Raw genomic sequence first — 14,979 nt, forward strand, 5'->3', positions numbered from 1 at the left:
CTTGAATTCCCTGCTAAACCTTTGGTATCTATCAGACTTGTATTTCAATCATTGTAAAATTGACTGTAAGCAAATGTCCGTTTAATCATCTGGGTATTTCCAGTTTGTCCACATAGGTAAAGCACATACAACAATGCTCAACCCATAGGTAGTGCATAGTAAGTGTTAGTAACAGCCATAGTACTTTAAATCCATATCCTACTAAGATAGAAAAGGAAATGCCAAAGGGGATGATTGTTTTATGTTAAGGCACTCAGTCTTTCCAGGAAAATTAAATAGGGAGTTAATCACATCTGAAATTGAACATGAAGTTTCAGAAACACCTTTAAAAAAATCCTCTAAGCCTACCTTTACAACTTGTTTTGAAATAGTAACTCAGGTTTCTTTCTACAAAAAGAGCAACATTTTACTTCAATTTCCCTAAGTTAGAAAGCTCTAATTTACTACTGCTTGAGTATATTTTATAAGGTAGCTCAGAATTAACATGTATCTATAATATATGTTAATATTATCTGATAGTCCACACTATGTGGCCAGGTAAAACCTTTTTAGAGTTTATTTTTTCAAAAACCATTTGGTCATGGAACAAAGGAACTAAATATTTTCCCAAGTCTAAAAACCAAAAATCAAAGTCTTTCTTTATAAATCACTGTATATGCACATACATGACAAGGTAAAGCCTCAAACAAAGTATGAATTTTAATGCACAAGCGAAAACTGACTGAAAGAAGTGGAATGTGGTCTATTTTAACACAGACCTATCTGCCACTAGCTATGTCTCTTTTCATATGACATGTGTTGATAAGAATATTTCAACTTAATCTTAATCTAATTCAAATATATAAATATTAGTTCTATCTTTACAATTTGTAAAGGTTTCTAATACAACTTGTATTAGGTTTCTAGTCACATGCTTAATGAAGCAATAGTATAAGATAACATGAAACTGCTTCACTTACAGGAGAATCTTCTAAAGGACAGGCCTAGCAACTTGGAACCATCCTTGCCCTGTAATGTGGCAACTATGCTGGACTCCCTGGTTCAATTAATTACAGTCTTATCAAAAATAGATTCTCTAAACTTAAAAGAAAATACTTCTGTGGTAACATTGGATGACATTTCCAATCAGAGCCATAAAAGTTCTATAAAAAATAAAACAATACTTGAAGATAAGGTAAAAAACATTTTAAGAACCATCACTTAAAAACACATGGGTTTCATCCCATTTTGCTTGGTCAAGATACAGGTTATCTTTACGCAGTCTCTGCAGATCCAAGGAACTTCATTTCTACCGCAGCTTTTGTTGCTGGGGCTGAGCCTTTCTTCTTTCTGAATTCTGCTGCAATTTCCTCAAAGGACTTTCCTTTCGTTTCTGGAACTTTGAAAAATGTAAACAGCGTAAAGACCAGGACCACTCCAGCAAAAAGGAAAAACACATAAGGTCCAGTGAAGTCCTGTGTGGAGAACAAACACAGAGTTCTAATGAGCAACTGTTTGATCTTATCTTCTGTTCAAAAACTTTATCCAGCATTAGGCCACTTACTGCAATGTAGGGGAAACACAGAGCGACAATGAAGTTGCAGGTCCAGTTGCTGAATGCAGCTAGTGCTAAAGCAGCAGGTCGTGGTCCTTGACTGAAAAACTCTGCCACCATGAACCAGGGAATGGGGCCTGGCCCGATTTCAAAAAAACTGACAAAGAGGAAGATGGCTACCATGCTCACATAACTCATCCAAGCCAATTTATTCTGAGGAAAAAAAAAACAAACAAAACCCTAAGTAGAAATGGGCACACTGGATGTTTCTTTATCTAGATAGAGTCTCATGAGTTCAGAGGTGACAGAGCTCCCTTCCTTATGGGCTTATGTTTAATTAAGTGCAAGTTATTATAGTCAGAGATAAGTTTAATCCAGTCTGAGTCAACCACAGATATTTTGAGGTCCCATATAGGAAATCCTCTCAGGATTATGTAAGACTCTTATACATTTTTTTCCTGTGAAAGAGGCATGGCAAGAATCCAGTGACCTTGGACCAATTGAGACTAAGGTTACTAGACAGGAAGCATGACCCTCCCTCTGAGAAAAAGTAATACAGATGGTGGCCTAGAGATGTTACTCTGGCAGGTGGAAGAGGCAGCAGACGAACTCACTTGGGGTTAACCCCAGAGTCTATGCTTAGACCATTTTGCTTCACAGCTTCCTTGGGTAACAGGGATGTTTACATGTTGATACTCAGTCTTTGCACACAACAAAACTAGTTTCCTTTGTCTTTACATTTCTCCTTTGTATTATATGCTGTTCTTCTGACCATTTCATATGCATTTTCAAATATTTTTGAGATGCAAAACATTTTAACTTGGAGTGCATATATGCTATCGTATGGTAACCAAAGATCTCAGTGTAGGCACCAAACTCACCAGTAGTATGAGTCCCACTGACATGAAAATGGCACAGAAAAACATCCCACTCATTCCGGTTAGAAACAGAGAACGGCGCCCTGCCTTCTCCACAAGGAATACCTGGAAAAGTGGTTAAAATATTGACTTTTTACTTGCATAATTTTTACTGCCCAAGAGGTTACTTACATTTTTTCAACTCGAAGGAGGTAGTTCTGTTCTCCCATGCTACAGAAGCAGCATGAAGAGGGAAGTAACTTTTCCTGGTGGCAGAGCTGATCTCAATAAACAGAGATTTAACTAATATCTGTTTTACTTAGATGGATTTAAATTGGCTGTTCTAGAGATAGAAACATTGTGATTATCCCCTTGGGTAAAATATTAAGGGCTCTACAACTTGGGTCTCTCCCAATAGATTTCCTAAACCTTTACAATATGAAGGTTCTACAGACAAAAAAAAAAAAAAAATATTGACTTCTCTTTTGTGAATTATCCTAAGTTTTAAGCACAACAGTTTTGCAATGAAGAAACCTGAGACAGTTAAATGTGCAGATATCAATTATTCTTATCAAACTTTCTTACTGCTAATAAATGCAACTTATGACCACTACCCTGAAAACACATGGAGTTTAATCATGCTGCCAAATAGTTAAGTCTGCATTATTTTTGTGTACCTAAATGTACCTGGTGCCAGGAATGAGCTGTGTACTTAAAAGATAGGACTTTAAAGGAAAAGGTTAAAGTGCTCTCTTATCCTCATTCTGTTATTGATTATTTTGGTTAATTTTTTTTTTTTTCATGAATGCGGTAAGACTACAGTTTGTTGAATAGACTTGGTTTTGATCCTTGGAACCTGATCCAGCTGTCAAGGTTGGTGAGTCACACACATAAAACTACCTATCATAATTTCTCACTTCATTGAATGAATTAGCTATGTTCAAAATCTATTAGTAAATAAATAGTAATCCAATATCTTTAATATAGTGAATTCTGGCTCTGAAAATATCTCACACATATTTCTTTTCACATACAATAACTGCCCCTTCATTTCAGAGGTATTTCATATCTGAGTTTCAAACCACCTTGGGGTGATACGCAAACAGCTCACCTTTTATCACTGAGAAGGAAATGGAAATACAAACCTTTCACAAGTTCATAAATTTATTTATATATTTTGATTTTATCACTAGGATAACTGACATTATGTCAAATTACCAAGACAATTTAAAGCATTTCTTCAGATTCAGGAGATTTTTATTGTCTATTTCTTCTAAACTTTTTTTTTTTTTTTAAGATTTATTTACTTATACAAAACTGGGGTATAGGCCAGAGGTACAGAGGTGGTGAAAGGGTACACCAGAGTCAGAGTGGGGAGCAGAATAGGCAGATTGACAAAGTGCACTGCTGAGGGGAGCGTGGGCAGACAGGTCTGCTGCTCTATGTGAATCACCTGAACACGGATACAACTTGTACAAAGGCGGCCTCAGCCAGCTTTGCAGTGCTGCACTTTAACCTGTTGCATCACTAGGGAGGGCACAAACAACCATTATTAATGGGATAATAAAAACTAAACAAAATTGTTGTAAAATTGAGTGAAATGGCCTCCTTGAGGCCAGGTGGGCACTCAAGGAGAGTGACAGGGAGAGTCAGCAGCTGATGATGTCTGCTGACCACAATCCGTGTTTTTGCCCCAGCCAGTGAGTTTCACTCACATCCTGGGTGCTACTTGGAATATGCTAGCGATTGCTTCTACCCTAAACCTACCACTTCCCATGTTGTGTTTTTTTCTTAAGTGATTACAAGATCCCTTTACTACAAGATCCCTTTACCAATTTATTAGTGGTAGAAAATACAGGGTATGGAACATAATTCTGTATAGAATTAGGAGAATATCTCTCTTCCCAAATACTCATTCAGGAGAAAAAGATTGATGATGTTCTGTCCAAATTGGTGAAACATTAGCATATTTTTAGTGCATATTATATTTGCATGTCATGATTTGAGTGGATACATGGAATTTGTTGACATCGGTTAAATTTGGAGTGAAACTGAGACACTATTCTTTTTGAATATTTTGAAATTAGAATGTCTCAAAAATGGCCCTCCCTGCTGGTGCAGTGGGTTAAAGCACAGTACTAAGAAGCTAAAGCCACTTCCGCATGAGTTCGATTGCTGCCTGCCCTGGAGGTGACCACATGGCCTGGCAGACCTCTCCTGACCTACCCGCTCCCCTCAGCAGTGTACTTCGTCGATCTGCCTGTTCTTCTCCCCACTCTATCTCTGGTGAAGCCACCCCTGAGCCTCTGGCCTGTACCCCAGTTCTGTATGCACAAATAAATAAATCTTTATAATAAATAAATAAATAAATAAAATGTCTCAAAAACAAAGATAATTTAAAATTTTTATATGTTACCTATAATCCTAGAGAGTTAATTATGGAGCTGATTTTTTTTAAAAATTATAATAGTTTATTTTTACATCATTTTGTGCCTTTTTCCATCTCAGTTGTAATCCCCCTAGACTTCCCATCACCAGTTTACCTGTGTGCCATCACCATAGTCCTGTGCACTCCCACCCCCCGCCATTTTTGATCCTATTTCCCACTCTACCTCCATAAAATGTCTCTGGTATATAGTTGTTTATTATTATTATCCCCCCCAGCCCCACCCCCGATCCTTTATGCTCCTGCTATGAGTGAAACCATCTGGTATTTTTCTGTTTCTTTCTGGCTTATTTCACTAAGCATGATGCCTTCCAGCTCCAATTGTGGAGCTGATTTTTAAATTATGTCACGCAGTTGTTCAAAAACTTTCACAAAACAAAAGGTTAAACTTTAAAATGTATATTAAAAACAATTAACTTATTTTCAGAACAACTGCTCCCACACTAGTAGTTCAGGATGGAGAAGACAGAAATGAAATGCTGCAGTAGTTTCCTTATTAGGCATTCCTAGAGTTTGGGATACCCAATCTTTGCTAAACATCAAATCTTATATAAATATTTTAATCTTATTTTTATTAGAAATATGCTGCTTTAGGATTTGTAAAAAATATTATCTCAGAAGACAAAAGAATGTGAATAGTTCCTTGGCTATAGTAATATGCCTTCATTGATTTAGTGTTGTCTTTTGGCTATTCATAGACATAGACACAGTCACTAGTGTTCCCTGTTATCTGTTCTTCCTCCTCTTTCCAAGGTCCAGCACTGTTTAATGTGGTCTGGACAATGTGCCTTTTGGTCTAGATGGCAAGGCTGTAATTTATTGACCACCCTAAGTTAACAGTTAAAAGTCCATGGGCAGAGAATGAAAAACAACTGCCTAAGCAGATTGTTGCATTGTGATCAAAATTGAAAAGCATAAGCTTTCTGAATGTCCTATAGTCAAAGATAAAAATAAGCCCCACAACCTCCAATCTGGGGTGAATTCATAACTTGGGGAGCTGTGGGACTTTAATTTCTTAGAGTATATTAAATATTATTGTTAAGACATTACATGAGTCCTTTTATCTGACATTCAGTCCTGGTATTGAGACTGCTTTCACTTGTCAAAAAAAGATAACATTTCAAAAATTTTTAACATTTGACTTTTTTGAACAAATGACATTTGAAACAAATGTTTCGAAAGATAACATTTCAAAAATTTTTAACATTTGACTTTTATAAACAAATAACATTTCAACTATACCACCTGTAGTCCATCTTCTCATAGTATCATAAAGACGTGTATGTATCTCCAGATGTCATAACTGGGTGAGCTCCTAGAAGCTCTGCCAGTGGGCTAACATCATAGGAATTTGTTGTTTAGCTAAACTGGTTCATTTCCCAGAGGCTTAGATAACTATTAGAGAGAAACTTGTTTATTGTTTTAATATGTTTACCTCAAGACATTAGGATTAAACAAGAATTTCAACTGACAAGAAGAACCCAGTTAGAAAACCCAATGTTGATAGAAATGACAAGTGGCTGGCTAATTCCAGAGGCCTAAGCTCAGAGAAAAGAAGATACCAAGCTATTTATGACAGGAAAAAAGTTCCTCTGTGTCCTCAAATGAGTTATTTCACAAATGAATGATTGCATGTCATCTCAGCAGATAAAGAGAACTGGCCCAGTTACTCCAATTTTAGTTCTGTAGTTTATTAGTCACATAAAAGCTTGCCTTGCTTTATTGTGCTTTGCCTTGTTGCCTTTTTTTCACAAAGTAAAGATTTGTGGAAACTCTGCATTAAGCAACTCTAGTAATGCCATTTTCCCAAAAGTATAGGCTCACTTGTGCCCTCTGTCCCATTTGGGTCATTCCCAAGATGTTTCAAATGTTTTTAAGATTGTGTCTGTTATACCATGCATGCTATGGTCACTGATCTTTGATGTTACTTATTGTACATGTTTTGGGGGCACTGTGAACCACATCCAGGTAAGATGACAAACTTAATTGACAAATGTTTTATGTATTCTGACTACTCCTTCAACTGTTCCCTTATCTCTCTCCCTCTCCTGAGACCTCTCTATTACCTGAGTCTCAACAAAATTGAAACTAGGCCAATGATAATCTTACATTGAACCTCTAAGTTTGCAAATGAAAGGACAAGTTGCATAGGACTCACTTTAAGTAAAAAGCTAGAAGTGATTAAGCTTAGTGAAGATGGTGTGTCAAAAGCTGAGGTAGGCTGAAAACTAAGTGTCTGGTGCCAAATAATTAACCAACTTGTAAATGCAAAGGAAAAGTTCTTGAAGAAAGTTAAAAGTGCCAGCATATGAACACACAAGTGATAAGAAAGTGAAACAGCCTTATTGCTAATCTGGAGAAAGTTTTGGTGGTATGAATAGGAAATCAAACCAGCCACAATAGTCCTATAAGCCAAGCCTAACCCAGAGGATGGCCCTAACTTCAATTCTATGAAGGCTGAGAGAGGGAAGGAAGCTAGAGAGTAAAAGTTTGGTTCATCAGGTTCAAGGAAGGAAGTTGTCTCCATAAGACAAAAATGCAAAAGGAGGCAGCAAATGCTCATATAGACGATACAGCATATCAACCCAGAAGATCTAGCTAAGATCTTGGTGAAGTTGACTACACTGAACAACAGATTTTCACTGAAGAAAAAGCCTTCTACTGGAAGAAGGTGCTACCTGTTATTTTCATAGCTAGAGGGAAAGAAAAAAAAAAAAAAAAAAAAAAAAACCAACGACAGGCTTCAGAGCTTCAAAAAACAGGCTTAATATTATACTAGGAGCTAGTGCAGCTGGTAACATTAAGTTGAAGCCAATGCTTACTTTAAAAATCCTTGGACCCTAGAGAATTCTGCAAAATCTACTTTGCTTATGCTCTGTGCATGGAAGGACAAAGACTGATGGCAGTAAATCTGTTTACAACATAACTAACTGAATATTTTAAGTCCACTGTTGAGACCTATTGCTCAGAAGAAAAACAAATATGACTTTTCGTTGATCATGCACTAAATTCAAGAACTCTGGTAGCTATGTTAAGATTTATGTGGTTTTTGTGCCTACAATAATGCAATATCCATTCTGTTACCCAAGGATCAGGTATGATTTTAAAGTGTTATCATTTAGTAATTATTACTTAAAAAACACCATTAGTGAGGCTACAGCAGCCATGGGTCTCAGCACGTTAAACTTGGAGAATCCACTATTCAAGATGCCTCTAGGGGAATTTGTGATTTATGGGAGGTGGTCAAAATATTGAACTAAACAGGGATTTAGAAGAAGCTGATTCCAACCCTCTGGATGACTCTGAGAGGTTCAGTGGAGGAACTGCAGATGTGGTAGAAACACCGAGAGAACCAGAAATAGACTTGAAGATGTTACTGAATTGCTGCAATCTCATTTAAATTTTCAATAGATGAGGACTTTAAAATTGTAATGCTCTGAATACTTTAAAAATGACAACAAAGGCTTTAGCACATTCTATCAGCTTAGCTGATAAGGTTTGAGAGGATTGATCCTAATTTTGAAATTTCAAACTCTTAGAACTTTTATTGCTGATAAAATGCTATCAGTTTCACATGCTACAGAGAAACACTTCATGAAAAAAGCAAGTAGGTTTCAATGTCTTATTTTAAGACATTGCCACAGTCACCCCAACCTTTAGCAGCCACTGTCCTCATTAGTCAACCGCCCCAAACATGGAAGCAACATGGAAGCCCCCACCAGCACAGAGATGACAACTCGCTGAGAGTTCAGGTGATGTTAGCATTGTTTAACAAAAAAATATTTTCAAAGTAAGGTGTATGGGCCCTCGCTGGTGGCACAGCAGGTTAAAGCATAGCACTGAGAAGCTAAAGCCACTTCAGCATGGGTTCGATCACTGCCACAGAGGTGACCCACATGGCGTGACAGACCTCTCCTGACCCACCTGCTGTTCCCCTCAGCAGTGTACTTTGTCAGTTGGCCTGTTCTGCTCCCTACTCTGTCTCCAGTGAATCCTCTCACTGCCCCTGCACCTCTGGCCTGTATCCCATTTCTGTATGCATCAATAAGTAAATCTTCAAAAAAAACCAAAAAACAAAAAGTAAGGCATGCACATTGTTTTTTAGACATAATGCCATTACACATGTAGTAGATAACTCTAAAGGGGAAGCATATCTTCTATATGCACTGGAAAACCAAAATTTGTATGACTTGTTTATGGAAATATTTGCTCTATTCAGAGACATGGAAATGAAACCACAGTACTTCTGGGTGTGCCCGAATGCCCTAGTTACAGATCTACTTGGGTCATAGATGCATTGCGCATGCCAGTATGTCATCAGCCACTTTTACATTACACTTTTGTTTTCCTATTTTTAAAACCATATTTCTTGACTGAAGGAAAACTAAATATTTATTTAGGTATTCACTTACGGAGAGAACAGTGAAAAGTGTGTTGACAACACCAACTCCAATGGTTGCATAAACAGGTTTACTGATTCCAGCCTTCTGAAAAATGTCAGTTGAATAGTAGAAAATCTGCAAAGCAATCAGGTTAGTTTAAAACAAGAACACCAGAACTGATGACTTTAAAACAATAAATATTGGGCTTCTGGTGGCACTGGGGTTAAAGTTAGCTCTGTCAGGCTGTCCCATATCATGGTGGCATGGGTTCAATCCCTAGCCAGGGACCTTGCCTTTTTTATCCCCTGCTCCCCCTCAGCAGTGTATTTCAGTAGACCTGCCTGTTCTTCTCTCCACTCTGTCTCTGGTGAATCGTCTCTGCATCTTCTGTATTTAGCAATTTTTTTAGCTTTTTATTACAGTATAAATTGTCAAAAAGTACAGGTAGTATAAATAATCTACTAAATTTCTTTTTACAAACTGAATACACCTGCATAACCAGCACTTGGACCCAGAAGTAAATAATTTTCTGCCTCCTGAAGACTCCTAAAAATCCACTTATTTTTCCAATGAAAGTCTTCTACTGGCCAGCATGGTAGATGAATTTTAACTAACCTTAGACTAGTTATAAATGGGATCACAATATATATTATTTTGTATCCAGCTTCAACAATAACTTTGTGAGTCTTACTCATGTTGTGTATATTTGTTGGCTGTTTATTTTCATTGCTTTATTGTATTTTATTGTATTACTATACCACAATTTAGTTACCCATTCTACTATCAATGAGAATTTTGGTAGTTGCCATTTGGAGTGATTATGAATGGTGCTGCTATGACCACCCTACTATAATCCTTTTGGTGAAATATGTCCATATTTATACCAAGAATAGAACTGCTGGACCATAGTATACATATATGCTCAGCATTGATAGACACTTCCAAGCTGTTTGCCAAATAATTTGGGTCAATTTATACATTCACAAGTGAGCATAGGAGTTCTAATCACTATTACCTTTAATCTAAAATTTTCCACTAATTTCAGCAGAGATAGAAAAATCTGGTGAACCACTTCACTAATAGCCTGTGTTCTTTAGGTATAGCTTGGGATTTACAATAGTCTTCTAGATCAATCTGTTACTCTCTAGTCCTATGTCAGCCCTTTCCAACCGAACATGTTTTTCAGTTGGCACCTCTTCTTGCAGATGGGCTCATGCCCGAGGACGGCGCAGACTGTGCTCACTGAGGAGAGGCTGGCATGCATGCAGAGCAGAGCATCACTGTTAGGGTGCCCACCATTGCCAAGATGTCTCCATCCCGGTACTGGGAGGGAAGCTAAACAGGGAGGTTCAGAGAGGTTAAGTATTGTGCCAATGGATATAGAGGCAGAGCAGAGACAGAGGATACAAATCTGGTCTCTGGACCCAATAGTCAAATAGAGTTGTAGATATAAGTGAACACCAAGGCCCCCTTCAAGGAGGATGGAGAGGACAGCGGAGCAGTAATCAGGCTGTGACATGAGTCAGTTCTCCTTTTTCTTCAACTAATGGGAATTACTTTCTTTGTCTCCCCCAGATCTCTGTGTACCCCTCATGCACCCTCAAATGACCCTTATGGATCTGGGATTGGCTTACTATAGAGAAAACTTAGCAGCAATAAAAGGGTAAGTGGTTCTTTAGTTTCTTAACAAATGCTGATTTTTTCCCCTTCTTCTGGTAGTTTATTGCCAGCAAAAGTTTTATTCTGTATGATGCAAGGCTTTCAATTCAAAAGCTAAACACTAGATCACTTAGTACTCAGTATGTTTTTCAATTATATACTATCTGCTACCTTCATTCACCAACAAGATGCCAGTTCACTCTGTTCATTTTATTTTCTGTCTCCCCAAATAGAGTGAAAGCTTCTTGGCAAGGAACTGTTTGCACAATCTAACTCGTATATTCCATGAACTAGGTAGAGGGTGCCATGGGTTCCATTTGCCTATCCCGTCAGAAATCCTAGATTTGATATTTCACTATCTATAAACCCCATTGTAATGTTTCTTTGGTATAATTATTTTCCTTTGCCCTCTTTTATTATCTTCTATCCTTTTACCTTCATGTTAATACAATACATATAGTATCATTGATGATTATACCTCTTTGCAACTCTGTCTTAATTCCCTTTGGTTGTAAGAGTTGGGGGTGCTTTTAAACTTACAGCATTGATTCCGGAAAATTGCTGAGCCATGTGTAGCATCAGTGCCACTAGAGTAGGCTGCCGGTAACTGGAATTAGTGAAGAGCTGAAGTATGGAGACTTTCTGTTCCCTTACTGCTTCATCTCGTTCTTTTCTCATCTCAGCGATGTCTTTGGAGATATCAGCGCTGCCTCTTAGTCTTTTCAAGCCTGTTTCCCAATGTGATCAGGTTGACACAACTCAGTTTAAAACAAAATAATTTTAAAAATTATTTTAATGAAAGAGCTATAGACATAATAGCAATGCATTGGGAATATTTTGTTGTTCAATTAAATCTACTTTTTATTTTTAAAGAGAAAGTATTTGGCTTCCTCTCCTAACAAAGACAGCTATGATCTTCATTATCATAGAAGCATAATATTGGAAATGTCTGTCAGAAATTCCTGGTGGGATCCAGTACTCTGCATGTCGGTTTGCAGAGCGGACAGACCCAGCAGGATGTGCCAGTGTTCCTGACTGCCCAAGATAAACTCCAAGGAAGCCTTACGGATGCCAAATGGCACATACCAATCACATTTAAAGAAAGCTTGCATATTCTTCTTATGTGTGGCCACTGAATCCATTTGGAAAGCGCTGGTGCCACTTTCGTCAGTCACCATTCTGGAGCACTGTTGCCCTTTACTGGTTTCAAAAGCAATAGGAAGAAGGAAAAACCACCCTCAGACTTACTTTTCTTAGCTTTCTCTTCTTCCTCCAACTTAATGTAAAGGTATCTGGGGCTTTCTGGACAGAAGAAAAACAACAGAGACTGGAGCACAGCTGGCAGAGCGGACAGACCCAGCAGGATGTGCCAGTGTTCCTGACTGCCCAGGATAAACTCCAGGCCGACAATCTGAAAAGGCAGGAAAAGCACATCACCTGCACAGAACTTTGGGTTTGCCTTCTGCAACAATGTGTTAAAAGGGTACATTGGCTCTTTACTTGTAATCTCTGACAATCTTACTCAAGTATGCAGACAGTGGAAACTATTACTAGTGTGTCTCAGCATCACTAAGTTAGGGCCCATTTGCTTTCCAAGGAATCCACCTACCTTTGCTTTCATCCAATGGGACATTTAGGATAGGCATCAACCAAATTTTTGAGAACAGTTTTTGATATATAACACCAAAATCACTCATAGCTTCTGACTTTTGTTAACAATTTTATCTTTTAAACTTATTAAATAAAATTTAAAAGTTTATTTTATTTAACTTAAATAAAATGGAGTTGCATAGGTAGGACAAGAGCTCTGCTGATACCAGCTTTGTACTTTTTATTGAAGTTTATCCTCTGGATAGTCATAGATTTGGGGCTCCAGGGACTCCCACTGATGCACGAATAGAAGGAAAAAGTAGAGCCAGATGAATAAGAACTCCTGTGGCACATCGTTTACATATTAAATTTCATGTAAGATGCTCAAAATAATGGAAACCCAGGCAACCAAAAAAAAAAAATTGAAGTTACTGTTTGAAATCTAAATGGAATCATTTAATTCTAGAAGACCTGGCTTTTCATGTCACCTCCAACACCAACCCCATCATTACCCTGAAGGGGAAAGTCTGGCATGCAGGAGTCATGGTTTAGCTTTGAGCTAAGAAGACTTTGTCTTTATACCAGCTCCACTGTTACTTGTGGGAAAAGCAGTTACTTTTTCTCCTCCTTCTTTATGATGCTTTATAAGCTACAGGTGCACAGTCAGAGACATTGAGTAAAATATAGTCAGGGAAAAGTAGGGAATGTGAGAATGGATTTCTTACTTGACTAATAAGAATGCCTGTGACAATGGCCAGCTGGTGAAGTGCACCCAGAGCACCCCTGAGTGTGGTTGGAGCGATTTCACCAATGTACATGGGAACCAAGCCTGAAACGAGCCCTGCACGAAACATAAGCATAAATGTTAAATTGTAACCTGAACTATTGCAATAATAATTTGATGTAAGCACAGTTGATATCTTGGTGGAAAGTCCCTTCCTGAGTGCATGAAGAGGAAAAAACCTTTGATCCCAGTGACAGACTCAGTTTAGCAAAGATATTTTTTGATAAGACCCCAAATGAAGCTTTCATTGGATTTATGAATAGAAGGAAATTGTTAAATAAGAATTTGTAATTATTTATGGTAGTACCTGATGTAAATATTGAATTTATATCATAATGCCTTCGGTTTTCTTTAGAAAATAGAGCTAAGAGTATTTTCATAATATCCTTGGTAGAGGTGAGTCAGAACATACCGAAGATCACAATGCACAAGAACGTTAGTATGAGAACTACAATCCCTATAGAAATTTCTACAATATGGTTCTCCAGACAGGGATGTGGCGGGGGTAGTTTGTAGGATGATGAAAGGAGTCATAAGTCATTCCAATTATGCCAGTCAGAGCAACCCAGCTTCTTTATTCTTTTTCTTGATGGGTTTCAGAAAATATTTTATCTGAATAAAGGCTTTTGGTATTTAAAAGGAATACAACGAGTTTGAAATGTATGAGACCTTCTGTAACTTTGTTCAATGCAGATGTAGTTAGGCACAGTGGAATTGGTGGAGTATCCAGCTACATGCTGAGTGCATAAAAAGAGTCAGAGACTAATAATAAATAAAGCATTTTCTTAAGAATTTAGAAATAAGTTTACCAGGTCCTCTGGTACAGTGAGTTAAAGTGCAGCACTAAGAAGCCAAAGATACTTCAGCATAAGTTCGATCGCCACCCCGGAGGTGACCCTCATGGGGCAGCAGACCTCTCCTGACCCACCTGCTGCTCCCCCTCAGCAGTGCACTTCGTTGATCTGCCTATTATGCTCCCCACTCTGTCTCTGGTGAATCCTCTCACCGCCCCTGCACCTCTGGCGTGTGCCACAGTTCTGTATTCATAAATAAATAAATATTTTTAAAAATCAATGCAAAAAAAATAATGATAAGTTTGCCAGAACATCTTCTAATAGAGACTTCTTGCCATCGTATAGGAATGGTGGCCTTTGTGTAAAAGAAGTTTTTGGAAACTGATTTATGGAATATATATACTATATATCATATGTAATATACATATATATAATGCTGTACTAATTTATATGCAAAAACTCATGCGAGACATTAAGAACAATTTGAAACATTAATATATCTCTATATATTATCTATAGATATTAGTATATAGATATATTATTTCAAAAATATATAGATATATTAATGTTTCAAATTGTTTTTAATGTGTCACATGAGTTTTTGCATCTAACTTAATACAGCATTTATCTGCTGAATTTACAAATGACTTTAATTTATGGTCTGTTGGTCTTAAATGAAAAAAAAATCCATGTATTTGGCCCCATTCCAGGCTGTACTATCTTTGTGAAATAACCTAATAGTATACTTCAATAAAAACCAGTGTAGAAAAGTGCATAGCTCTGAAACTTCAGGAACCTGAATTCAAGTTAGGTTTCCTCTAATATTTAGCAATTTTAATGCTCAGAAAGTTTGAAGGATGCTTGGTCAGTAAAGTTGCTCTAAAAATGTTGATAGCAAATCTTTTCAATTTTGCCAAAAATATTTTGTGATTT

The 14,979-nt window shown here is 37.4% G+C and overlaps 1 protein-coding gene across 1 annotated transcript in view; it reads right to left on the reverse strand.

The window, feature by feature from the left end:
• Positions 1-1,253: 1,253 nt before the first annotated feature.
• Positions 1,254-14,979, reverse strand: part of SLC2A2 (solute carrier family 2 (facilitated glucose transporter), member 2) — a 31,544-nt gene continuing 17,818 nt past the window's right edge. The window contains exons 5-11 of the mRNA XM_004675387.1: positions 13,194-13,309; positions 12,127-12,289; positions 11,419-11,606; positions 9,250-9,354; positions 2,416-2,517; positions 1,544-1,747; positions 1,254-1,454 (exon numbers count right to left, since the gene is read on the reverse strand). Coding sequence (XP_004675444.1) covers positions 1,254-1,454; positions 1,544-1,747; positions 2,416-2,517; positions 9,250-9,354; positions 11,419-11,606; positions 12,127-12,289; positions 13,194-13,309 — 1,079 coding nt within the window. The remainder of the gene's footprint in view (positions 1,455-1,543; positions 1,748-2,415; positions 2,518-9,249; positions 9,355-11,418; positions 11,607-12,126; positions 12,290-13,193; positions 13,310-14,979) is intronic.

Source organism: Condylura cristata, unplaced genomic scaffold (genome assembly GCF_000260355.1).
Source record: "Condylura cristata isolate star-nosed mole 26May11 unplaced genomic scaffold, ConCri1.0 scaffold00003, whole genome shotgun sequence".
Taxonomy (NCBI): Eukaryota; Metazoa; Chordata; class Mammalia; order Eulipotyphla; family Talpidae; genus Condylura; species Condylura cristata.